This window comes from Pan troglodytes, chromosome 8 (assembly GCF_028858775.2).
Source record: "Pan troglodytes isolate AG18354 chromosome 8, NHGRI_mPanTro3-v2.0_pri, whole genome shotgun sequence".
Taxonomy (NCBI): Eukaryota; Metazoa; Chordata; class Mammalia; order Primates; family Hominidae; genus Pan; species Pan troglodytes.
Window position 1 is genome coordinate 126166112 of NC_072406.2, and position 24757 is coordinate 126190868.

At 42.5% G+C, this 24757-nt stretch overlaps 1 protein-coding gene across 1 annotated transcript; it reads left to right on the forward strand.

Moving 5' to 3' along the window:
• The first annotated feature begins 207 nt into the window (after window positions 1-207).
• ADRB1 (adrenoceptor beta 1) lies at window positions 208-3322 on the forward strand. The gene has a single exon (XM_521608.8). It carries the CDS (start codon window positions 531-533, stop codon window positions 1959-1961), a length of 1431 nt encoding a protein of 476 aa, XP_521608.3. The 5' UTR covers window positions 208-530; the 3' UTR covers window positions 1962-3322.
• Window positions 3323-24757: the final 21435 nt, after the last annotated feature.

The window sequence follows — 24757 nt, forward strand, 5'->3', positions numbered from 1 at the left end:
GAAGGGGCGCGTCCGCAAGAACCCGCGGGCGCACGGGAGGCACTAGCTACGCGATCAGCTCGGGACTCTCAGGAGGCGCTCAATTGCCAACGGGAGGGGGGTGCGGGGAGTTGGAGGTGGGGGGGCAGACCAGACGGGGGCGTGCCTTTGCCCGGATTGGCTGCAGGAGCCTGACGCGAGGCCCCGGGGGTTGGCTTGGGGAGTGGGAGCGGGGTGGGGTGGGTGCTGGGTGCCGGAGCTGCGGGCCCGGCGCGCTCAGAAACATGCTGAAGTCCCGGCGGCTCTTCCAGCAGCGGCAGCGGCTCCAGCAGCAGCGGCGGCGGCGGCGGCGGCGGCAGCGGCAGCGGCAGCGGCAGCGGTCGGCTCCTGCGGGAAAGGCGCCCGGCGCCCATGCCTCCGGCCCCGCGCCGCGGCTGCTCTGACCCGGCCGCGACCTCCCTCTGCGCACCCCGCCGCCCGGGCTTCTGGGGTGTTCCCCAACCACGGCCCAGCCCTGCCACACCCCCCGCCCCCGGCCTCCGCAGCTCGGCATGGGCGCGGGGGCGCTCGTCCTGGGCGCCTCCGAGCCCGGTAACCTGTCTTCGGCCGCACCGCTCCCCGACGGCGCGGCCACCGCGGCGCGGCTGCTGGTGCCCGCGTCGCCGCCCGCCTCGTTGCTGCCTCCCGCCAGCGAAGGTCCCGAGCCGCTGTCTCAGCAGTGGACAGCGGGCATGGGTCTGCTGATGGCGCTCATCGTGCTGCTCATCGTGGCGGGCAACGTGCTGGTGATCGTGGCCATCGCCAAGACGCCGCGGCTGCAGACGCTCACCAACCTCTTCATCATGTCCCTGGCCAGCGCCGACCTGGTCATGGGGCTGCTGGTGGTGCCGTTCGGGGCCACCATCGTGGTGTGGGGCCGCTGGGAGTACGGCTCCTTCTTCTGCGAGCTGTGGACCTCAGTGGACGTGCTGTGCGTGACGGCCAGCATCGAGACCCTGTGTGTCATTGCCCTGGACCGCTACCTCGCCATCACCTCGCCCTTCCGCTACCAGAGCCTGCTGACGCGCGCGCGGGCGCGGGGCCTCGTGTGCACCGTGTGGGCCATCTCGGCCCTGGTGTCCTTCCTGCCCATCCTCATGCACTGGTGGCGGGCGGAGAGCGACGAGGCGCGCCGCTGCTACAACGACCCCAAGTGCTGCGACTTCGTCACCAACCGGGCCTACGCCATCGCCTCGTCCGTGGTCTCCTTCTACGTGCCCCTGTGCATCATGGCCTTCGTGTACCTGCGGGTGTTCCGCGAGGCCCAGAAGCAGGTGAAGAAGATCGACAGCTGCGAGCGCCGTTTCCTCGGCGGCCCAGCGCGGCCGCCCTCGCCCTCGCCCTCGCCCGTCCCCGCGCCCGCGCCGCCGCCCGGACCCTCGCGCCCCGCCGCCGCCGCCACCGCCCCGCTGGCCAACGGGCGTGCGGGTAAGCGGCGACCCTCGCGCCTCGTGGCCCTGCGCGAGCAGAAGGCGCTCAAGACGCTGGGCATCATCATGGGCGTCTTCACGCTCTGCTGGCTGCCCTTCTTCCTGGCCAACGTGGTGAAGGCCTTCCACCGCGAGCTGGTGCCCGACCGCCTCTTCGTCTTCTTCAACTGGCTGGGCTACGCCAACTCGGCCTTCAACCCCATCATCTACTGCCGCAGCCCCGACTTCCGCAAGGCCTTCCAGCGACTGCTCTGCTGCGTGCGCAGGGCTGCCCGCCGGCGCCACGCGACCCACGGAGACCGGCCGCGCGCCTCGGGCTGTCTGGCCCGGCCCGGACCCCCGCCATCGCCCGGGGCCGCCTCGGACGACGACGACGACGATGTCGTCGGGGCCACGCCGCCCGCGCGCCTGCTGGAGCCCTGGGCCGGCTGCAACGGCGGGGCGGCGGCGGACAGCGACTCGAGCCTGGACGAGCCGTGCCGCCCCGGCTTCGCCTCGGAATCCAAGGTGTAGGGCCCGGCGCGGGGCGCGGACGCCGGGCACGGCTTCCCAGGGGAACGAGGAGATCTGTGTTTACTTAAGACTGATAGCAGGTGAACTCGAATCCCACGATCCTCGTCTGAATCATCCGAGGCAAAGAGAAAAGCCACGGACCGTTGCACAAAAAGGAAAGTTTGGGAAGGGATGGGAGAGTGGCTTGCTGATGTTCCTTGTTGTTTTTTTTTTTCTTTTCTTTTCTTTCTTCTTCTTCTTCTTTTTTTTTTTTTTTTTTTTTTTTTTTTTTTTTTCTGTTTGTGGTCCGGCCTTCTTTTGTGTGTGCGTGTGATGCATCTTTAGATTTTTTTCCCCCACCAGGTGGTTTTTGACACTCTCTGCGAGGACCGGAGTGGAAGATGGGTGGGTTAGGGGAAGGGAGAAGCATTAGGAGGGGATTAAAATCGATCAACGTGGCTCCCATCCCTTTCCTGGGAACAGGAACACACTACCAGCCAGAGAGAGGAGAATGACAGTTTGTCAAGACATATTTCCTTTTGCTTTCCAGAGAAATTTCATTTTAATTTCTAAGTAATGATTTCTGCTGTTATGAAAGCAAAGAGAAAGGATGGAGGCAAAATAAAAAAAAATCACGTTTCAAGAAATGTTAAGCTCTTCTTGGAACAAGCCCCACCTTGCTTTCCTTGTGTAGGGCAAACACGCTGTCCCCCGCGCGCCTGGGTGGTCAGGCTGAGGGATTTCTACCTCACACTGTGCATTTGCACAGCAGATAGAAAGACTTGTTTATATTAAACAGCTTATTTATGTATCAATATTAGTTGGAAGGACCAGGCGCAGAGCCTCTCTCTGTGACATGTGACTCTGTCAATTGAAGACAGGACATTAAAAGAGAGCGAGAGAGAGAAACAGTTCAGATTACTGCACATGTGGATAAAAACAAAAACAAAAAAAAGGAGTGGTTCAAAATGCCATTTTTGCACAGTGTTAGGAATTACAGAATCCACAGAAGATGTTACTTGCACAAAAAGAAATTAAATATTTTTTAAAGGGAGAGGGGCTGGGCAGATCTTAAATAAAATTCAAACTCTACTTCTGTTGTCTAGTATGTTATTGAGCTAATGATTTATTGGGAAAATACCTTTTTATACTCCTTTATCATGGTACTGTAACTGTATCCATATTATAAATATAATTATCTTAAGGATTTTTTATTTTTTTTTATGTCCAAGTGCCCACGTGAATTTGCTGGTGAAAGTTAGCACTTGTGTGTAAATTCTACTTCCTCTTGTGTGTTTTACCAAGTATTTATACTCTGGTGCAACTAACTACTGTGTGAGGAATTGGTCCATGTGCAATAAATACCAATGAAGCACAATCAAGATTATGTACTGTGTGTCTGTAAAGGGTCAGTGACAATGAAAAAGACTGCTTGTTTTGTTCAAAATATAGACTGGATTTCCCATAGAGCTCTTTTAATAGGTTTCCATGACTCAATAACATAGCAAAATGCCTCCAGACCTAAATAAGGTGTTTACCTACTGAGAGCTACAGATTTACCCTACATTTTCACAGCCGGATTCAAGGTGTTCTAGACTACTTGTAGGCACTTTCAAGATCCCATCTGCTGCACTTGACTGAAGAAGTGACCTTTGTGATTGCGTAGCTCCTAAAAAAAAAAAAAAAAAAAAGTGACGCGGTCATTTAACTCAGCTGCAACTTTTCATGGAAATGCAGGAAAGACTAACTCATTGAATGATCAGTTGCCTACTTGGAATGCAATAAGTGGCTTCCACAGCTTATTTTTGTTTTCCAATAGAAAATCACAGCCTGCGGATGATCAGTGTGTGCAGATTTCTCCAGAGGCTGTTTAGAATGAAAAATGCTTTCATGGTTAAGCAAAAATGTATAAAAGGGCTTCTGAAGTAAATTTTTTTGTCTTATGTAGTTAAATAGATCATTTTGCCAGAAGTTCTGGGTGGACAGATCATAGGTAAAAGCAAGTGTGAAAGGATTTAAGTTTCCAACAAAATTACAGCACCCAAAGGATGGGGTATTTTTCATAAAGTTATTTCCTAAAGGAAGGAATAGTGCAATTCTGTCCTGAGATTAATTTTACATTCTCCAAAATACATTTAAAGTACTTACTATATTTTTAAATAAGCTTTTTATTTCATGACCACACAGTAAAGAAACCAAAGTAAAGAATATTAACTTCTGGCTTATGCTGCACTTTAAATGAGCGGAGTATTCTTTAGCAGGGAAAAGTTGAGACTGAATATTCTTTTTTGCAATGGCATATTCTAAAGACAAGGCAACCATCTTCTGAGAAAGGTTAATGACGTAGATGTTTTAGAGACCAGCAGAAGGTTGCATGAACAGTAACAGCCTCAACAAAAGCTGCTATGAAGTTTAACCCCTTTCCAGCAAAAAAGAAAAAAAAAAGAAAAAAAAAAGGAAAAAGGAGAGCTTCTTTAAGAATACAAAGATAAATACTTAAACATATTTTGAAGAACGTAAAATCAGTCTCAGGATGAAATGTCACTATAATTTCCCTAGGAACCAAATATGGTTAATTTCTATCCACCCCTGACCATGAGTATGTAAGATGCATTTTCTTAGGGGTTTTGTCCTTCTTTGTTTGAAATTACTAGACACTGAAGTACCAGGTAAATGCTTCACTTTCTTGGTTTCCTGTTTATTTACTTATTTTGTCTAGATAAGTCTTCACATTTAAATAAAAAGAAATCTTCCCAGCCCAAAACATATACGCAGGCCCTTCAAATCTCAGGTCTTAAAATCACTCAGGTCTTAAAATCATGAAAGTCCTTTAAGCTTTAAGAACAAATGTGTATAATTTAACTACTTAGTACACAGGTTTAGTCACTTTAGTGAGTTAGAGGAAACCACTGTAATCTTGGGGCCGGTTTCTATGTATTGGCAGGAAATAGAAAAGATTTTTGTGTGATCTCCCAAGCTCTCCAGCTGAAAATTACATGGATTCAGAAACAGACCATGTCAGTGATTCCAAATCCCCATGAAGACTACTTTTTGTCGCTTTTGAAGAAGGCAGCCATTGATTTATAATAGGAAATGTGGGGAGCTGGGCTGTCAGTCCCAGTAGCGATGGCAGTGGGAGGAGAAAGCAGCCAGTCCTGCTTAATCTGGTGAGATTGTGCACTGCAGAAATAGGAAGAAGAAGACATTGAGTGTGCAAAAAGGCAGCCTTACCCATGGGCTTGTGTGTATCAAAGTACCAAAAGCATAAACCTTAAAATCAAAGCAGGAAAATGTGATCAAGATCCATAGATTTGCTACATTGGACGTTACATTCAGGTTAAACACTAACAATAACTCAATGGAGATTTTCCAGGATTTATAAATTCTCTCTCCGATGTAGACATGTGTAATTGGTATAGCATATGGCTTCATACTTTGGTGAACTTGCCTATATAAAACTTTGCAAATAGAGTTTATTTATTTGTTTCTTAGTCTATGCTTTCTTTGGAATTGGAATTATTAATAACTCCTAAGTGGCTATTGTGAAATCTTTCCTTGTTAAGTACATTTTCCTAGCTTATGTTAATTTCACATTTTGTTGAATGTGCCCGTTCCTCTGGCAGTATATAAAATTGCCAGACAGAAATTCTGCATCCAGAGTATCAGGGTAATATTAACATTTAAGTTTTTTGTAAGAGGTTCTCAGCAAGGATCTAAAGAAAAATTATTCTATAACTTTTGCTGCCAGTTGTGAAAGACTTTTTAAAAAATGTTTTTAACCAAGCTGGACTCATTTGTTTAGTTGAAGGAAAAAAATTAAAACCTTAGAAGTAAATTAAACACACTGGCACAGATAATATCATTTTATTTGTACATTTCTGGCATAATGTGCTGAGAAATACTAATTCTTTTGACTCCCTGCCAATTTTCTACTAATCAAAATGGAGAAGATATGCACTGTTTGGATTATACCTAAAAATAGTTGTGCTACAGTCACATCAGCAAATGGAATTAAATTAATTTCTCTTTCTTCCTCTTCACATACACCCTCTGCACCATTTAAATTTCCATCTAGAATATTGCTCCTGAATCTCATAATTTTTTATTCAATGCATCCCAAATAACATTGCTACATTGCAATGATTTTTAAGCAAACTCTATTGAACTACTCTTCCGGCGGGATAACACTCTCCTGAAAATGCCATGTTTAGTCGGCTCTCATTTAAGGAGCCTCTACTAGATAGCTGTTATAATGTAATCAAAGAGGTAGGAATACTAGAAATAGATACTTTGTAGGCTAATTTACCTCATCAATAGTCTTTTTACCCTTTTGTAGGTGGAGGGCGATAGTGCCTGAATCAATCAGATTTGATCACTTGATCATAGAACAGATAAGCGGCTTCAAATCCGATTGCTCTAACGACAGACTGCAAAAATGGTAGCTCCAAGAAGCTCCCACACTGCTGGCACTATCAGAGCATGATCTTTGCAGTAACGTTAGCAGCACCCAAGAAGGCTTTGTAAGCAACTGCCTTTAAACCTTTGCCTTCTCTTGGATGTTTGGCAATGATCACGTCCCCAGCTTCTATACTTGAAGATCATTCTTGTCTTAGAAACACCACACTCACTAGCCCTTTTTGGAGCACTTCTTCGATTCTTTTTTTGTTTTTTTGTTTTTTTGTTTTTTGAGACGGAGTCTCTCTCTGTCGCCCAGACTGGAGTGCAGTGGCGCAATCTCGGCTCACTGCAGGCTCCGCCTTCCGGTTTCACGCCATTCTCCTGCCTCAGCCCCACAAGTAGCTGGGACTACAGGCGCCCGCCACCACGCCCGGCTAATTTTTTGTATTTTTAGTAGAGACGGAGTTTCACCGTGTTAGCCAGGATGGTCTTCATCTTCTGACCTCGTGATCCTCCCGCCTCGGCCTCCCAGAGTGCTGGGATTACAGGCGTGAGCCACCGTGCCCAGCGTTGGAGCACTTCTTCAATTCTTTCTGAGACAGGGTCTCACTCTGTTGCCCAGGCTGGTAGTGCAGTGGCACAGTCATGGCTTACTGCAGCCTCGACCTCCCAGGTTCAAGTGGTCCTCCCACCTCAGCCTCCTGAGTGAGTAGTTGGGACTACAGCCACGTGCCACCAAGCCTGACAGGTTTCTTTTTTGTTTTGTTTTGTTTGTTGTTGTTGTTTTTTAATTTTTTTTTTTTTATTTTTTGTAGAGACAGAGTCTATGTTGCCCAGGCTGCTCTTGAACTCCAGGGCTCAAGCAGTCCGCCTGCCGTGGCCTCCCAAAGTGTTGAAAATATGAGCTCGAGCCACCATGCCCGGCCTTCAATCCTTGAATAAGCTAGAAACATCTAGAACATCTAGTTCTTGATACATTTCTTTTCCTAGGAGCATTAATTTCTCACAAATCATTTCCTAAAGCTCTGATTTTCAACATCTGTCAATATTTACAGTTCCATTTTTCCTCTCTCTCCGTATTCCCTTGCTCATAGCTGTTAATTAGGAGTAGCAAGACCACGCTGTTTTCTTCCCACTTATGACACAAAACTTACCTATGATGCATTTTAAATGTGAAGTTTGGGTTTCTTCCTGAGAATTTCAGTATTGCTCACAATTAGGTGGCAACTCCAAGCAGATAAAAATTTAAATACTTGTTTGTATTTTCCTATCAAAGGTGTTCAGGATGAGTTTAATATTTGGGGTGTGGGACTATCTTAGGCTTTCTTTTTTCTGATATTGTCACTTCGTAACCATGTGACCTTGTCAGTCTCATTATCTTGGTTTCAAAAGGTAACATTACTTGTTCCACCTTCAGCTATTTGCAAATTAGTTTTGCTAATTATTATTAGGCTAGCTGATTTGTGGGAATTGTGGGTAAAATTTTAGGGGTGTAGAAAACTCTTTCAAGCAGGTGGCCCACTATGGCCACAATGGCTGTCTAACTGTAGTTCCCACTGTGCCCAATGACCTTGGGGACAAGTCACTTAGTTTCCTTGCCATTCAGGTTCACTTCCTACAAAGCCTGATCAGTAGCCTTTGTTTAATCTCTTTGAGATGCTATGACAGAAGTTCTTTGCTTTGCAAAGTCTATCTTTTGAATACTTTCTCCTGGCCTCCTTTTCCTTTCCTAGCAACTCCACCCACAGAAATCCCTCCGTCTTCTTCTTCTTTTTTTTTTTTAAGTGAAAAGAACAACTAAGAATAGTAAAAATATATATGATAGCCCATGCATTCAAACAAATGCTCCTTCATTTTTTGTTGCAATTAAAATTCCACAGAAACCACAACTGAATAAAATAATCTTCCGAAACATCGGATTAAAAAACCTGTTTGCTGTGTGCTGAGCAAAAGTGATTGTTTAATGATTCTTAACCCACAGCCACTTTGAGAAAAGAAAGCCAATTTGGAAAACTACTCAACTCTACAATTTTGCATTGAGTTATAAATACTAAAAGCAACTATCTAGATTATTCTCCTTTTTCTTGGAATAGCAATTCAGAGATGAAAAGCACTGAGAGCAACAGGAGTTTATATTTTTGCACACCCTTCCGTTATGGGTTGCAGGGTATTGAGTTTCTCTGTTCCCAACCTAATAAACAGGGACAAATCTACAGGAACTTTACTGGCTTACAATTTCTGTTATGTTAACTACAGGAACGCACCTGCAATCTTGAAGTCCTTGTAAAAAATGCTCTTAAAGAGTAAACATTAATAGATATTCCAATAACATTTTCTTCATTCAAGGGATTTTTTTTAAACCATTATAAGTAACATTTTAGTAAGATGCTCTTTTTAACGAACTCATTGCACTTAACTGATTTTGTGATCAATTCAGAGATAGTATGTTTTTTTTTTCTTTTCTTAAAATAGGCATACTTAAGTAAAACTGAGTCACTCAGAAGAATTCCAGACTCTTCAGCATGGGAAAGATCTTGATGTGTCTAGTAAACACTACCCCAGCCCCGTGCAAGGTTATACCTAGATCAGTGCAGATCTAGAGAGATGATCTGGTGAGATCATTTTGAGATTTAAAGACCTGGTCTACTGAATAGCCCATCCTATCAGCAAATGTTTCTTTTATAGCAAACCCAGATCCCTCATCCTGTTTTAACTCATGATTGATCTCAGGGAAATCTGAAAAACTGAGGACTGAGCCACTATTGTTTATAAAAATCCTTTTGATGGCCAGGCACAGTGGCTCACACCTGTAATCACAGCACTTTGGGAGGCCGAAGCGGGTGGATCGCTTGAGCCCAGGAGTTTGAGACCAGCCTCGGCAACATAGCGAAACCTCATCTCTACCAAAAATACAAGTTAGCCAGGCATGGTGGCATGTGCCTATAATCCCAGCTACTCAGGAGGCTGAGGTGGGAGGATCACTTGAGCCCAGGAAGTCAAGGCTGCAATAAGCCCTGTTCGTGCCACTGTACTCCAGCCTCGGTGACAGAGTGAGACCTTGTCTCAAAAACAAACAAACAAACAAAAACCCTCTTGATGATATACATGTAAAACTGTGACACCCTCTCCTCAGCTTTCTATGCACTCAATAATTCCATTTGCTTTATAAACAACTTCAAATCCATTCATTCTTTCTGTTGTTCACTTGGGAATCATTTCCAGTAACAGGGATTCCTTCTAGCTAGAGACAAGAAAGAGCACAACATGATACAAAATATTAAGTTCAGACCTGGTCTGATGTCATCAACATGTCATCATTCCTGGAATCATGCTAGTAACTTTTTTCAGTCACCAGAGTCACAAAGCTCTGAAGATCAGAAGAAAATATTGTGCAAAGTGAAGAAGTATAACATGAAGATTAGTAAATCTTTACAGTACTGTAAAAAGCATCCTGCAAGCATGGGACAAAACAGACAATATACATTTAAAAAATGTAAATTCCATTATAGATAATTTATGTTTTATAAATTATAAAATATATAATATTTTTTAAAAACATGAAATTTTTCTCGGACCAGGCAACGAATTAAAACCCCCTCCCGAAAGGGCACATGTTTACAACTCTCTTCAAACCTTTTGATTGTTAATATACCTAAAGGGACAAACAAATTTTATATTTGTTTCTTTGAGATGGGGTCTTGCTCTGCCACCCCGGCTGGAGTGCAATGGCATAACCACAAGTCACTGTAGCCTCAATCTCCCAGGCTCAAGGGATCCTCCCATCTCACCTTCCCCTGAGTAGCTGGGACTACAAGCATGCGCCACCACGCCTGGCTAATTTTTGTATTTTTTGTAGACATGTAGTTTTGCCATGTTGCCCAGGCTGGTCTTGAACTCCTGAGCTCAAGCAATCCACCAAGGCTCAAGTGATCCTCAGCCTCCTGAGTAGCTGGGACTACAGGCACATGCCACCACACCCAGATTTTTTGTTTGTTTTTGTGGAGACCGGGTCTCCCTATGTTGTCAGAGCTGGTCTCAAACTCCTGGGCTCACTTGATCCTCCAGCCTTGGCCTCCTAAAGTGCTGGGATTGCAGGCATGAGCCATTGTGCCTGGCAGAGACAAATAAAGTTTTTCACATTATATGTGCTGGGAAAACACTTGGGGAGCGTAATTTTATAGAGGATTTCTGTGATTATTCTTTTGTGATTCATATGTTCATCTGTTCTTAATTAAGGGTATCATGTACGGAGTGAGTGTGCTGTATGGGATGCACCCAGCCAAGACAGAGCCTGTCACACTCTGGTTGGGGAGATTAGACATCCGTGTGTTGAAAAATGACAAAATATGAGGCAGGTGTGGTTGAATGCCAGATGCTTGGGCCAAAAGTAGGGCTCTAGACCAGTGCTATCTCATAGAAACACAATGCAAGCTATGTATTTAATTTTATATTTTCTAGTACAATTAAAAATTAAAATAAAAATAAATAGATAAAATTAGTCTTTCAATATGTAATTGATCTAAAACATTTTTATGAGATACTTCACTTTTAAAAATAGTAAATCTTTGAAATATGATGTGTATCTTCCATTTCTAGCCCATTTTAATTGGAACTAGGCACATTTCAAGGGCTCAGTAGCAGGAGAGAGTGAATGGCAGGGTGGCATAACCTAGAGGCTGGATAACCACATGGACCTTAGATGAGGAGAGAAAACGGCATGAATGGCCATTCCAGGGGAAGTTATAAGGAGAAGAAAACTGCATGAACAAAAACCTAGAGGTATGGGGAGTCAAGAAGAATGATCAGACAATGAATAGGCAGTTGCAGGTACTTCATTTTGATAGAGTAATTGGAGATAAACCTGGAAAGTGGTTTGGGAACAGATCAAAAAGTGTATGCAAAAGTGTTGAACTCTAATCTTCCTAAAAGCATGGAGATTTATAAGCAAGAGTGTCAGGATTAAAACAGTGTTTTAGAAAGTTTCACCTGGCATCAGAAGGCATGATGGGTAGATATTAACATCTCAATTAATCTTCAAAGTAATTCTGAGTTCGTAAATTTAAAAATCTCATTGTACAAATCAGAAAACTAAGATTTATGTAATTTCATATATGTGAGCTTATTATAAAATTGTTTTTTTTTTTTTTTTTTTTTTTTTGAGACAGCGTCTCACTCTGTCACCCAGGCTGGAGTGCAGTGGTGTGATCTTGGCTCACTGCAACCTCTGCCTCCCAGGCTCAAGTGATCCTCCCACCTCAGCCTCCCAAGTAGCTGGGACTACAGGCACGTACCACCACATCTGGCTAGTTTTTGTATTTTTTGTAGAGACAGGGTTTTGCCATATTGCTCAGGTTGGTCTCAAACTCCTGGACTCAAGCCTTCAGCCTGCCTCAGCCTCCCAAAGTGCTGGGATTACAGACGTGAGCCACTGCGCCCGGCTGACCTTTTTGATTTTTATGTATCAACTTCAGGAGCTGACTCAGAGAAACACACTCCTACCAAGCAGGTTTCTGAGTGCGTAAGTATGAGGGCCTGTTAATTGCCCAAGGTCATGCCCCTGTGGAGGTAATGCATATGAGCTCAGGCAGTTCGTTCAAGGCAACAGGCGAGCAGAGATCAAGTCTAGGTGCCTGACTCCTAAGTTAGTCTCTTTTTCATGTCTCCAAACTACTTGTCCATTCCCTACCAGACTAGAGGTTCCTTTAGAACTTGTCTTTCTATCTTTAACTCTGCAGTGCCTGTTGCATTACCACATACATGGTATGCACTCTGAATATTCATTGACTACATTCTACTAGAGTCAGAGAAACAAGCTCTCTAGCTCCCGCAATAGTCCAGGCACGTAGTGGTAACAGGCCTAACTGGAGCTGAGCACTGCAAGAAGATGTGACATAACCCTCTATTTCTTTTGTACATCCAGATTTTCACTATTAGACACAAAGAATAGTTTCTCTAGGAAAAGTGCTAAGCCTCAAATTGCAATGTATAATATATGGGACAACCTCTGCTGGTATCACAGGAAACAATGAGGTTTTCCAAATATTTCTAAGAAATGCACTTATTTCTAGAAATGGCACATCGATTGTTGAAATTCTGTACCTAACCAACATAAATTCTATGACTATGAAGGTGGTATATACTGTATGAAAATGTACATCATTATTTAAAAATAGGCATTTCACCAAAATTGCTATATGAGAACTATGAGTTCTAAGTTCTAGGTCAATTGTCAATGGGAAAAATACTTGATTTATTTGTCACTTATTGTATTATATCTTAAATGGGATTCTTTCCTTTCTAACTGAGAGATCCAGAGACATTGTTCTCACTGGACTCTACAGGGAAAAAAAAAGCCCCATCCCAAGCCCCAGTGCGTTCCGTGGACCCAAACAGTCATCATAGCTAAGAGAGCAGATTTCATTTCATTAATATACAGATTTCTATTTTAAATGTTACTTCTGCCTGTTAATACTGTAAGAAATAATATATCCATAAAAATATATTTAGGGCAAACAAACATCACAGCCCTCTCAAAGTTTCAAAACAGATTCATAATCATTATCTTCCCATCTTAGCACAAAAGCTAGAGTTTATATGGGATCTTTAGCTGGTCCAAGTTACATGGATTTTTGCCTTTTGACAAAGCATTAACACTTTACTTGAGATTTTTAAATTGTAGGTGTGTTCTCAATAATGCAGAATTCATTTTAAATAACATTATATTTCTATTCCCTCAATGGGATTATTGTTTGCAAGAAACTCAGTGTTGAGGCTTCACACTGGGAAGGTGGGAGCCAGGCAGAGGCTGACATGAGGAAACCTCCGTGGGCCATGACCTTGGGACATTTGCAGGCCCCCTGCTTCAAACACTCAAGAAACCTATTTGGTAAGAATGCATTTCTCTGTGTCAGCTCTTCACATTTATATATGAAATCGGAAAGCCACTTTAATAATTCACAAGGTAGTGGTCACAAGGCCTATTACACACGCCGTGGGCATGACCAGATATTCTCTCTCTATACCCAGGGAAGACAGTACAGCCAAAAGGTTCACAGTAATCCTGGGGTCAGAACTGAGAAGCCTGGTTGCAAGGACTTACCAGTGCATCCATTTTTACTGTGGCCCAGAACACTGGAAGTCTGCTGGGTTTGAGACCGACTCTTCCCTAGATAGGGATTGGATGGGCACTGCCAGTAGTGGACTCCCTGTCTCTCCTTTTTCTGTCACCAATAGCCAAGTGCCCCTCCCCTCTCTGCCCCATTCCCCAGTAGACAGATTCTTCCTTTATAGAAGTCGAGACACCTAAGCAGGTCGGTCAAGTCGTGTTGACCTGACTGTCTCTTTACAAGGACAACATGTCTTTGCTCTCATCCATTATTTGACTTAGAAGGGCTGGTAGTTAGGAGGAGGTTTTTCTGCTTTCCCTACAACTCTTGAGATTAAAGCACATCTCCCATAGAAAAGCTACTGGTCCCTTTTCTACATTATAGGAACCCAGATACTTGGTTCTGTTAATCTTGCTAATGGAAATAGCATTGTTTCCATTTTATTTAACGATATAGCTCTTTTCCTTAAACACATTAAATATATGTCTAACCAGCATTCAAATCTTTCTTTCTGTGATCTGTATGTCAGATGAATTTGAACTCTAATTACATTTTCCTGATCCATATTGTAGAAACATCTTAGCTAACTGTGCCTCTGAAAATGCCACACTCTTAGGTCTGGACTCTGGACAGATGTCTAAGAGGTGAATCATGTTTATGAAGGGGATAAAAATGAGGGTTTTGTGATGGCACTGAGGAACTGGGTTCAATCTAACACATGTTAGATTGCAGTTGTAGGGCAAAGTTTGAAATTTGTGGCAAAAAAGATGATTGCATTCTTAGGCTTTTTGTTTCCAACCAATATAATAATATATTGTCACCTTCCTGCATTACAAATGCAATTATAATACAATAATACAAATACAATTTATAATCATTTATTCATTCGTTTTACCTACTATGTGCTGGGCCCAATAGAGTATAGGGCGAGGCAGACACTGTCCTCAAAATCAGGAAGCTACTGTAGCTAATGTTTCCTCCACTTGCACTTTTGAAGAATTAGTAGAGACAAAGTAAACAAGTGCTTTTTAGAGTTCATTTCTCAGAAATCGGAACTAACTTGCAGGATGTCAGTCCAGTTGCAAAAGGTGAGAAAAGCATTTTATTCCTTTTTAAGGGTGACCACAAAACCCATATATTGGAAATGTCAAAGTTAATATTACATATACACATGCATATATATGTATATATATGTATATATATGTGTATATATGTATATATCTTTTTAGGTAAAATATATGGGATAGTCCCACAAGCTCTTCTCTGAGGCCCTGTGGGGCAAGATGTGTTTTGGGATTCAGAATCTGGAGGTTTTAGGAAGGTAATATGGTTCATATACTAGATATTACATAACACCTAAGCAGATATCAGATATTACATAACACCTAAGCAGGGTCCAGATCAGCACCTTATAATCCAACATTGGTGTCTCTACTGTGAAATGTATGATTATTCACAGTAAGTGGGTAAATAATGACTATAAATAGCCTCACACCACTTCAAGTCAGATCTTGCTGCCAAATGAGTTCAAGTAAGGTCACGTTTGCTGCCAAATGAGTTATGGAAAAAGACTGTTATCTTCAGAGCTTTCTGGATTTGGGAATTTGGAGTAAGAAGTTGTGGACCTGTATTATGGAATGTTCCTTTATAGAAAACCATCTACTGTTTAGGAAAGGCAATAAAATATATTTAAGCCTACCAGTTATATTACATCAATTGATTTAGTAGTAATATTATTCAGCAATTAATTAATTTGAGGAATAAACACTTACTTAATAGTGGCCATTCCAGGGAGATTTTGAACCAGCTAAGGTTACATCCTGTTAGCAGATATTAATAGCCAAAGGCATGATTGTGATGCGGGGACAACTTTCTTTGGAAACAATCCACAGTAGTCAATATATTATATAGCCAACCTTCGGTTTAGCAGAGACCAACCTATCAGCTAAGAAAATATCTTTAGTGAATACAATGCTGATTTCAAAGAATCTCAGAATTGGAAGTGAACTTAAAAAAAATCACTGTAGCCCAACCATCTCTCAGAGCAAAGATTCTTCTTATTCTTGAGACATCAACCCCTTTAAGATTACAAAAGAAAAAAGAAAAGGAAAGAAAAAGAAAAAAGGCTATGATCTTCATCCCAGAAAGATACACATAATCTACATATGAAAATCATCACAATTATTTTCAAGGGTTCCATTAAGAAATCCTGCCTTAGATTCTTGCCGTATTTGAAAAGAAAGCTAAGGTAAAATTTCACAGCAATCTTAGTACCGCAGAGAGCGTCTTTATTTTAAGCTGCTTCATAAATTGCCTGTGGTCATATGTCTTGGTGTCTTCTCTGACATTTATCTCAACTTATGATTTTCTATGCAGTATTTATAAGATAAATATTTTTGAACTCATTGTGACCTTTTGTTTTTATCTTAAAGGTTGGAAAGAGGAAAAGTAACGACATTTTAGCTTTTCTCTTTGTATTTTTACATTCCATATCATCCATAACTCAGAAGGGTAAAAAAAAAAAAAAAAAGAAATCCTGTAAGGAAAAGGCCTAAAATGTCCTACTAGTAAATGTATCAAGCATCAATTTTCAGTTTGACATTAACTGAGAAAGGAAATGATGAAGTAAATTTTCTAAGTGTTGAGCTGTCACGGGAAAAATGATTTGTATTAGTCTCTGGCATGAAATCATGATTTAGATTTGTCAGTATTAGGCCACAATTTATTTTCTTTGACATCTGTAGGAGACTGAGGGGAGAGGGTTCTGGGCGTGTTGCAGTGTACACTTCCTTCTGCACTCTCATCTGAATTGTTCATGAAGAGCATCCTTTTCAGCCTAAGTGTCTGAAAGAGGCTCACCAACCTGCCATGAGGCAGTGCCATGGCAGATCTGCAGAAGGAGTGCATGAACCCCCAGCCACACTGATTTCTAAGTGAGCAATGGCTTCCTCCACGCATGGACAGGAAAACTTTCCTTCAGCTTCTTTCCATTCAGTCTAGCAAAATGGAACATAAATGGTCCCAAGTACAAGCCGGATCCCACCTGAAGTCTCACCTGTTAACTTGGTTCCATCCAACAGCTTGCCTCATTGTCTTCACATGCACACAAGGCCAAGCCAGGGAAACCCCAGGTAGGCTGGAAAAATAAGCCTAGGTGATTGGTTTCTGGCCCATCATGCAATATTTCTTATCAGGCTCTGCAACTGGGCTTTGGCTGGGCCTCAGCCCAGAGTCTGGGGAGAATGGAGAGCTCCTCCTTAGATCAAGTGGCCAATGGGTGTGGAGGTTTTCCTCTCACATTGTTACCATTGAGGACCATTTCTTCTCCCCTCCCAGTAGGAGAAAAACACTCAGTCATAATAATTAATGTACTTTGGAGCTATTTGGTGTCAAAAAAATACCATGAAGATTACAGAACACAGAATCTGAAACAACCTTGAGAACAGTATACTGAGTCAAAGAACCAGACACAAAAGGCACATCTTGCATGAGTCCATTTATATGAAATATCCATAAAAGGCGAATTCATAGAGACAGAATGTTGACTAGTGGTTGCCAGGGGCTGGGAGGAGGGGGAGGGAAGAGTAATTGCTTAACGGGTCTGTGGCTTCCTTTTGGGGAGATGAAAACTTTGTGGAACTAGATAGTGGCAATGGTTGCACAACCTTTTGATTATACGAAATGCCACTGAATTGTGAGCTTTAAAATGACTAAAATGCTGAATTTTATGATATGTGTCTTTTACCACAATAAAAAGAAAAATCCTATAGAATTCTTTTCTATTAGGCTTGCAATTTGTTTAGCTAAACAAAATCATGTAAAACCAAAATTGGGGAAGCTATTTTAATAAAAGAGAAAGGAAGAAAATTACCGTCACTTGAACAATGGTGAAATATATTTTTATCAGAGTTTAACGCATGCAAGGAGGAATCTTAGTCTTCATAAGCCAATGTGATTTCTTCTTTTTACAGATAAAGAAGTTAAGGCTTTTGTGGTAACCCAGTGTTCAGGAACAGACATCTAGATTTGAGTCTTTCTCTGCCAGATTTATGGGCTGTGCAATTTAAGTGCAGTTACTTGGGCTCTCTGAAACTCAGTTTCCACATCAGTAAACTGAAAATATCTAGGGCTGATCTTTTGAAAATATCATCAGACCTCATGATTCACCAAAGCCAAATCAATTAGAAGTTACTTCAAGAAGAGAGAATACCACCATGACAAAGTCTTAGCAGTGCCTCATAAGAAGGAAGTCAAAATGGATATTTATAGGGTTTTAGCTCCTGGGGCACATATGATTCACGGCAGGCCTTTCAAGGTGCAACCGGTTGAGATTGGGCAGGATTTGCAACATAATAGTGTAAGATTGGCCGGCTTAGCAGCGCAAAGGTCTTGAAGCAAGTCTTGACAGGTAAACTGTTGTTTGAATAGCAAGCTGCTTGCCTGTTGTCTCAGATAAATTCCTACCGGAATTTTCTGAAGCAAACTGTGCAGTTATTTATTGACTTACAGTCTTACTCCTGTTGAGGGAAGGGTTCCTGGAACAAACAACTAAATTGTGATAACACCGGTGGTCTCAGTTTCAGTCCTGAGTCTGTCATGTCTGATACAGGTTGGAGTTCCCAGAGATGCTATGGTCACGTGTCAAGCGCATAGCCTGGGCACTCAATACATCCTTCATTTTTTACCAAAGCATCATCACCATTTCCGCTCAAAACTTGCTCCTTGATAGTGAATCTCTGTCAGAACTAGAAGAAAGGTTTGTGCTGTACAGACCGGCACCCTTCCTGCCATCCACAGTCGGACTGGGCTCCACTTCTTTGGTCAAAGGCAAATTAATTCAGCTACAATAAAGACTCCCAAGTCTTTTCACCATCCTGAATGAGGCAGCAGCAGAGCGCAGGGTTATGATGCTGACAGACCGAGGCCCTAGCTTCCCTGTCGCTTGATTTGTGACCCTAGGCCAGTTATTTCCCTCTTCCAGCCTCACTTCCTCATCTAGAAGATGAGGACGATCGCATTTAGCACGTGATACATATTCGGCTAACTTTTTAAATTAAGTAAATAAATTGTTCTCTCAAATTTTTTTAAAATTTTTTTTCTAAGGTTGAAAAAGATGAAGCTTTTTTGTTTTGTTTCCATTTGTTTCCGGTCTTCCCTTATCTTCTGGGAGGACCTGGGTTACAGCTCCCTGGACATGATCCCATCCTTTCATGTGGGATCCTGGGCCCGACCTGTTCAGAGGGAGAATGGGGAATCTCATGGGACAAGGTGGGTGCGAGGGACCCACAGACAGATTTTTCAAACCAAAGGTTAGATAAACATGATCAAATCTAAAAATATTCATTCTTAGCTACTCTCCTCTTCTCTTTTCCTATGACTTTCAACACCCCTCATGTGGTTGAAATTTGTAGCCATTCCCATTCGACCTGCTTTGCTGCCTAGGGGTCAAATATAACAGAGTTTTTTTGCTTGTTTGTTTTTGTTTTTGTTTTTGCGGTATTTATTTGTATAAACTAGCAGGTTTCTGACTACGGAAATATCCGCATCCATATAGCAGGTCAAATCCATGCTATCAGAGAATTGTGGATAATTCTAATTTTGAACACTTGGAATGGAAGCTTTCAGAAAAGGCCCCTGAACTGGGGATTGGGACCTGCATGGGTTTTAATTCTCTCTGCCCCCAGTAAGTTTGTGGGAGCAATTTTATACCTGGTAACTCCAGTGTTGAATGTGCAAAGGCTGCTGGTTGAACCAGGTAACCACTAAGGTATTTTCTTAGCTCTGATTAATTGTAATTACCCTACTTTTAACCATTGATGTATTCTTGAAAGTTCAGGCTTTCCTTAAAGGCAAATCCCATCACTTTCTCAGGGGTTTTAAAAGAAATCCAAGTTAATTAATTAATTTATATCTTTATATCAAGAAACATTTATTGAGCTCCAACTAGAAGCCAGGTACTATGTTAGGTCATGGGGTCATGGAAACCCAGGGCGCTGGAGACCTGGAGGAGGGCATGACCAACATAAATCTCTAACTCGGCAGGGTTTACTGTGAGACCCCCAAGGAGGGAGCAGATTCTAACACTGGCTGGGACAGTCAGGGACAGCATCACCCACAAGGTACCAACGGGCTGAATCTTGAGTGGTGAATTGTTTTTGCCCAGATGAAAAGGACATTCCAAGCAGAAGGAAGAAACTCTCAAAGGCATGCAGGCAAAAAAGAGCAAAGGACGTGTTCTGTGTTCCAAAGACAGCAGGAACATTTGCATGGCCGGAGCAGAGGCTGCCAGGCTGGCCCAGTGGGAAAGGATTCCTGATAACAGGCAAAAGCTGGATTGGGAAGGAGTTTATATATCTTAATAAGAATTTTGGACTTCATTCTATAGGGAAGAGAGTCACTGAAGATTTTAAGTACAAGAATAACTGGGTCAGATTGGAGTTTTTTCACAAGCAATCCTCGGTCACAGGGGAGATGGATGGGTGGAAAAAGAACTAAAGAAGACGGCAAGAGAAGGCCATCAACTTCAAAATGGGAGACAGGTGGAGGAGCAGTTTGGGGAAGTTCACAGTAAACGGATATGTGGTTTAAGACTCTTGCATCTGTGGGGATGCGGGGAGAGATGGCCACCAAGCACCTAGGAAAATAGATTTGTGCCTCAGGGAAGGGTTAGAGAACAAGGGACTTGTTGGAGGGACTTTTCACTTTTAACTTCAGGTTAGAAGTTAAATGCGAAAACGATCTAATACACCAAAAACACCCCAAAATAAGTAGGAAAATAACGATGAGGAGAAGACAAATGATGGGGAAGAGAACAGTCATTTCTACAGTTTTCCTTGGGCTGGTTTTCAAAATGACAAGTCTTTTTTACATGTTGAAGGATAAATATCTCTTTTGTATAGCCAATTTAGACATCATATGAATATAATAATGGCCTCATTGTCTCTAACTCAACACTCTGCCATGATGCCCTGAGTAATTGTAAATGCTCAAGATGCACAAAGATGCAAGATCCAAGGATACATCTGCATACGTCCACTGAAGATCACATTTTAAACCTTAATAGCTTAATAACAGATAAGAAAAATACAGATTCCAGTATTATTAAATATGTATGCATGTGTATCCATATATGTGGTGTGTGTGTGTGAGTGGTGTATGTGTGTGTGTTCACATTCTTTCTCCTCCTAGGAAAAGATGATGCATTAGCTCAGGTGAGTTGCCCAGAAATAGCTAGGAAAAGGTCATGCTCTCCTTCTTCAGAGTTTCAGCCTGTTGTCCTCATATGCCCAATTTATGCAGGACTTTCCCCTACATCATCGAAAGAATGTGTTTGGCACCAGGGCCTTGGTATCAAGCAGACAACATATTTCTTACTTTAGAAGTGCAACTGGTAGAATAAAGAGCCTGAGAACCGGAACTGCTGCCAGAAATAGCAGGGCAAATTCACCCACTTCCAAGAAGGTCACTCAGTCTCAGAACAGGGTGCAGGCAGATCGAAGCAAATTCTTGGCACTGCCTCTGCCATGTCTGCCTGTTGCATAATGGACGGCCCTTAGTTCTCTTGATTGAGAGCACTGGTGTTGACCTGGCATTTTCTGTTGCTCTCTGTTATATCACTTTCCAGTCCATGTCAAAACAATCACTATTGTCAGTGACCTTCCCTAATAACTCAGTCTCTCTTCTGTATTTAACAGCTACCTGTTGAGAATCCTATTTTTAACAAACAATTATAACCTAAGAGCTGTCATCTGTCAGGTTTTAAATGTTTGTTAAAAATAGGAGTCCCAGACATGTAGCCATTAGGCAACAGAAAGCCATAAACAATGGGAAGAGCAAGCAACAGCAGGAGACGTTAATCACATCTGAACTCATTACTAAACCTCCACTTTGGAAGGGCCATAGTCAGTGGCAAATCAGGCAGAGTTGGAGGGTGATTGCTGTTAACAGAAGCAGTTCTACTGACCTTCAGGAAATTATGTCCTGTGGACATCCTGCTCACATTAATAAATGAGAGCAATGCTCTTTTGGTGGGGGGGGAGGACCTGTCCTAGAGTAGGAATTGGAAAAATAAGATAACGTCTCAAGAATGATGCATAACTCAGGAGAGTGCTTTGAAACCATAGCTAATTTTTCCTCTTTTATTTAGCACCACCCGAACTGCTTTTAGGCATTACATCACTTGACCTAAGAGAACACTGTGAGGCAAGTACTGTGTTGCCACATTTTACTGATGAGGAAACTGAGGCTTAAAGAAGGTCAAATAACTTGCCCAAGAAGACAGAGCTGGGAAATGGCTGTATAGGACTTCAGGAACCCAGGCACTTTCCATAGAGCCCACCCTCTTAACCACTCCATTCTTTCTCCTACCTGTGACACGAAATGCCCTTTTACGAAAACTGAAGCAGAAGCACCACCTCTCCACCCCACTGCTAGACTCTCTGATTCAAGCCACACTTGGCCAGGAGGGTGGTGGCAGCCTGGGTTCTGGTCAAGACAGAGCCCTCTAAATCATCCTCCAGTTGGGGAGTGAAGGTTGCAATTTGTTCCATGGCCTCATTCTGTCTGGTTCAACACTCTGCCACGATGCCCTGAGTAATTGTCAATGCTCAAGATGCACAAAGATGCAAGATCCAAGGATACATCTGTGTATACGTCCACCAAAGCTCATATTTTTAACCTTAATAGCTTCTGTTTTTACCCAGGCCCGTGACTCCTTTTCTTTTCTCATGCATGATAGAATATGTGCTTTTCTTCCTGAGCTATACCCTACCCATTTCCTTGGTCTTACCTTCATAGTATGTTTCCACTATTTCCTTTGATTTAGGGAAATTCAAATTTTCAAATCTACAGAGCCCTAGGACATGGGAGACTATTAAGTTCACTAGAGCAGAAGATCTTTAAATAGTAGCCCCTGGTAAATTGGATTCTGCATCATTAATAATCACCTGGAGGACAGAGGAAGAGAGTCCCGCTAATTGACAATCACTCAGAAATGAATATAAAACATCTCTGAAATGCTAATTGTTAAGTGTTTATTGAGGCCCATCATATGCCTGTGCTGAATACTAAATACCAAAACATTTCCAAAGAACATACAGTCTGATTGTACTCCAAAGAATAGAGGCAAATATGATATTATATGTAATCAAGTGTGAAAATGTGCACAATATGGTTCAATTGATGGAAGTATATTGTATAATCATGTTTTGGTCACACACCTACAATATCAAGTGAGCTACTATTTTCTCAGTTAAAATTCAAAGTCCATAATTTTCTGTGAGAAGCAGTGACATCACAATAAAGACACTGATCAGGATTTTTTTCTTTCTGGCATTTATATTTTTTTTTATTTGAAGCTCTTTTAATATCTTTGAAATATTTAATAAGAAATGCAGTTACTATTAAATATGCAGTTATTAGCCACAGATAGTACTTCTCATTGTAAATAAAAGTTATTTTCCCAGCACCTACTTGCTCCTTAAATGTTAATTCAAAAATGCATTCTGTGTGATGATACTGTTCTTAGGATTTCACTTTTGGAATCCAAATAACAATAACGTTCCCTTTCTCCCCGTGAAATGCATCTGTTCGGAGCCCTGATGACCCAGAAAGAATTCTCAAGGTCTCCTAGAGAAAATACTTCATCAACTTGACGGCCAACATGAGATTTTGAAGAAGGGAAGACAAGTGCAACCGGCTGAGGACGGTGCACAGAGGCCTTCTAAATTCTTCTGCAGTTTGTAGTGCTACAGATAAGTTTTTCCATGGAGCAGTCCAACCTCAGTTGCTGCAAGACCTGTTTTTTTTGGTGTTTTTTTTTTTTTAAACAAGTCAGTAAACTAACTGGAACTTCTGTCAAGTCTTGTGGCTCTGTATAAATGGGTGCAGATTTAACTTGACACATTAATTTCTTTCTAGAAAACAATTTATATTCATAGAATCATGGAATCCCAGAGAGGGAAGGGCCTTCGCAGTCAGCCTGTCCAAACATCAATCTCGCGCTTGCATTGTTCATTTCAAAAGCAGTCTGTGTTCCAGAGCAGCTGCGCTCAGGCCCCGGAGGCTGGTATTTTGCATGTCCTCTGTCCCGTCGGGGCCGTTCAGGATGAACATCACTTGTTGGTGATTATTTTTGCTGGGTGGTATGGACAGATTCTGACTGATAGGTTGGTAGTTTGTGAGGATTAGAGATTTTGAAAAATGCTATTTATAAAGAGAGATGCCAATGTTATTATTTTCATCTCTGTGTGAGGAGTCCGAGGCCTAGAAAGACCAAATGGGCAGAGCTTGAATCCAGGCCAGGGAGGCTCCAAAGCCTACGCTCTGATGCTCTTTCTGCCAAACCACACTACTGGGATATTTTAACAAACCCGAGAAAGAATGAGGGAAAATAACTTTTTTTTTTTTTTTTGAGACAGAGTTTCGCTCTTGTTGCCCAGGCTGGAGTGCAATGGCACAATCTTGGCTCTCCGTAATCTCTGCCTCCCGGGTTCAAGCGATTCTCCTGCCTCAGCCCTGCAAGTAGCTGGGATTACAGGCGCCTGCCACCACACCTGGCTAATTTTTTTGTAATTTTTGTAGAAACAGGGTTTCACCATGTTAGCCAGGCTGGTCTTGAATTCCTGACCTCAGGTGATCTGCCCACCTTGGCCTCCCCAAAGTGCTGGGATTACAGGCATGAGCCACCATGCCCAGCCTTTTTTTTTTTTTTTTTTGAGGCAGGGTCTCACTCTGTCACCTAGGCTGCAGTGCAGTGGGAGGATCTCAGCTTACTGCAGCCTCAACCTCCTGGGATCAAGCGATCCTCCTACCTCAGCCCCACCGAGTAGCTGGGACTACAGGTGTGTGCCACCATGCCCAGCTAATGTTTGTATTTTTTGTAGAGATGGAGTTTCGCCATGTTGCCCAGGCGGGTCTCAAACTCCCAGACTCAAGCAATCAACCCACCACTGCCCCGCAAAGTGCTGGGATTACAGGTGTGAGCTAAGGCAAAATGACTTTTTAAAAAATAGATTAAAATGTATTGGTAGCATGGAGAACTAGAAACTGATTTTGGGGGGGGGGGGTCACCCAGTAGCTACAGATATCTACCTCCCCTGCCCTGTATTTCTACATTTTTCTTTTCTCCATAGAAAAGTCTATACTTTCAAAAAAATTCCAGCATGTAGTTTTATTTTCAGTTTCCCCTAAATATATGCAGATTTGACAGATCCCTTTGCCAGCCACCCATGAAATCAGATGAGTAATTTCAAATTGCAGGGCTGGAAAAATGACCAGCACGGAATAAAGACATGAGCTGGCAGCCGCAAAAGA

What these genes read in the sequence shown, in the direction of transcription:
- ADRB1 (XM_521608.8), top strand. Translation starts at nt 531, where the DNA reads ATGGGCGCGGGGGCGCTCGTCCTGGGCGCCTCCGAGCCCGGTAACCTG.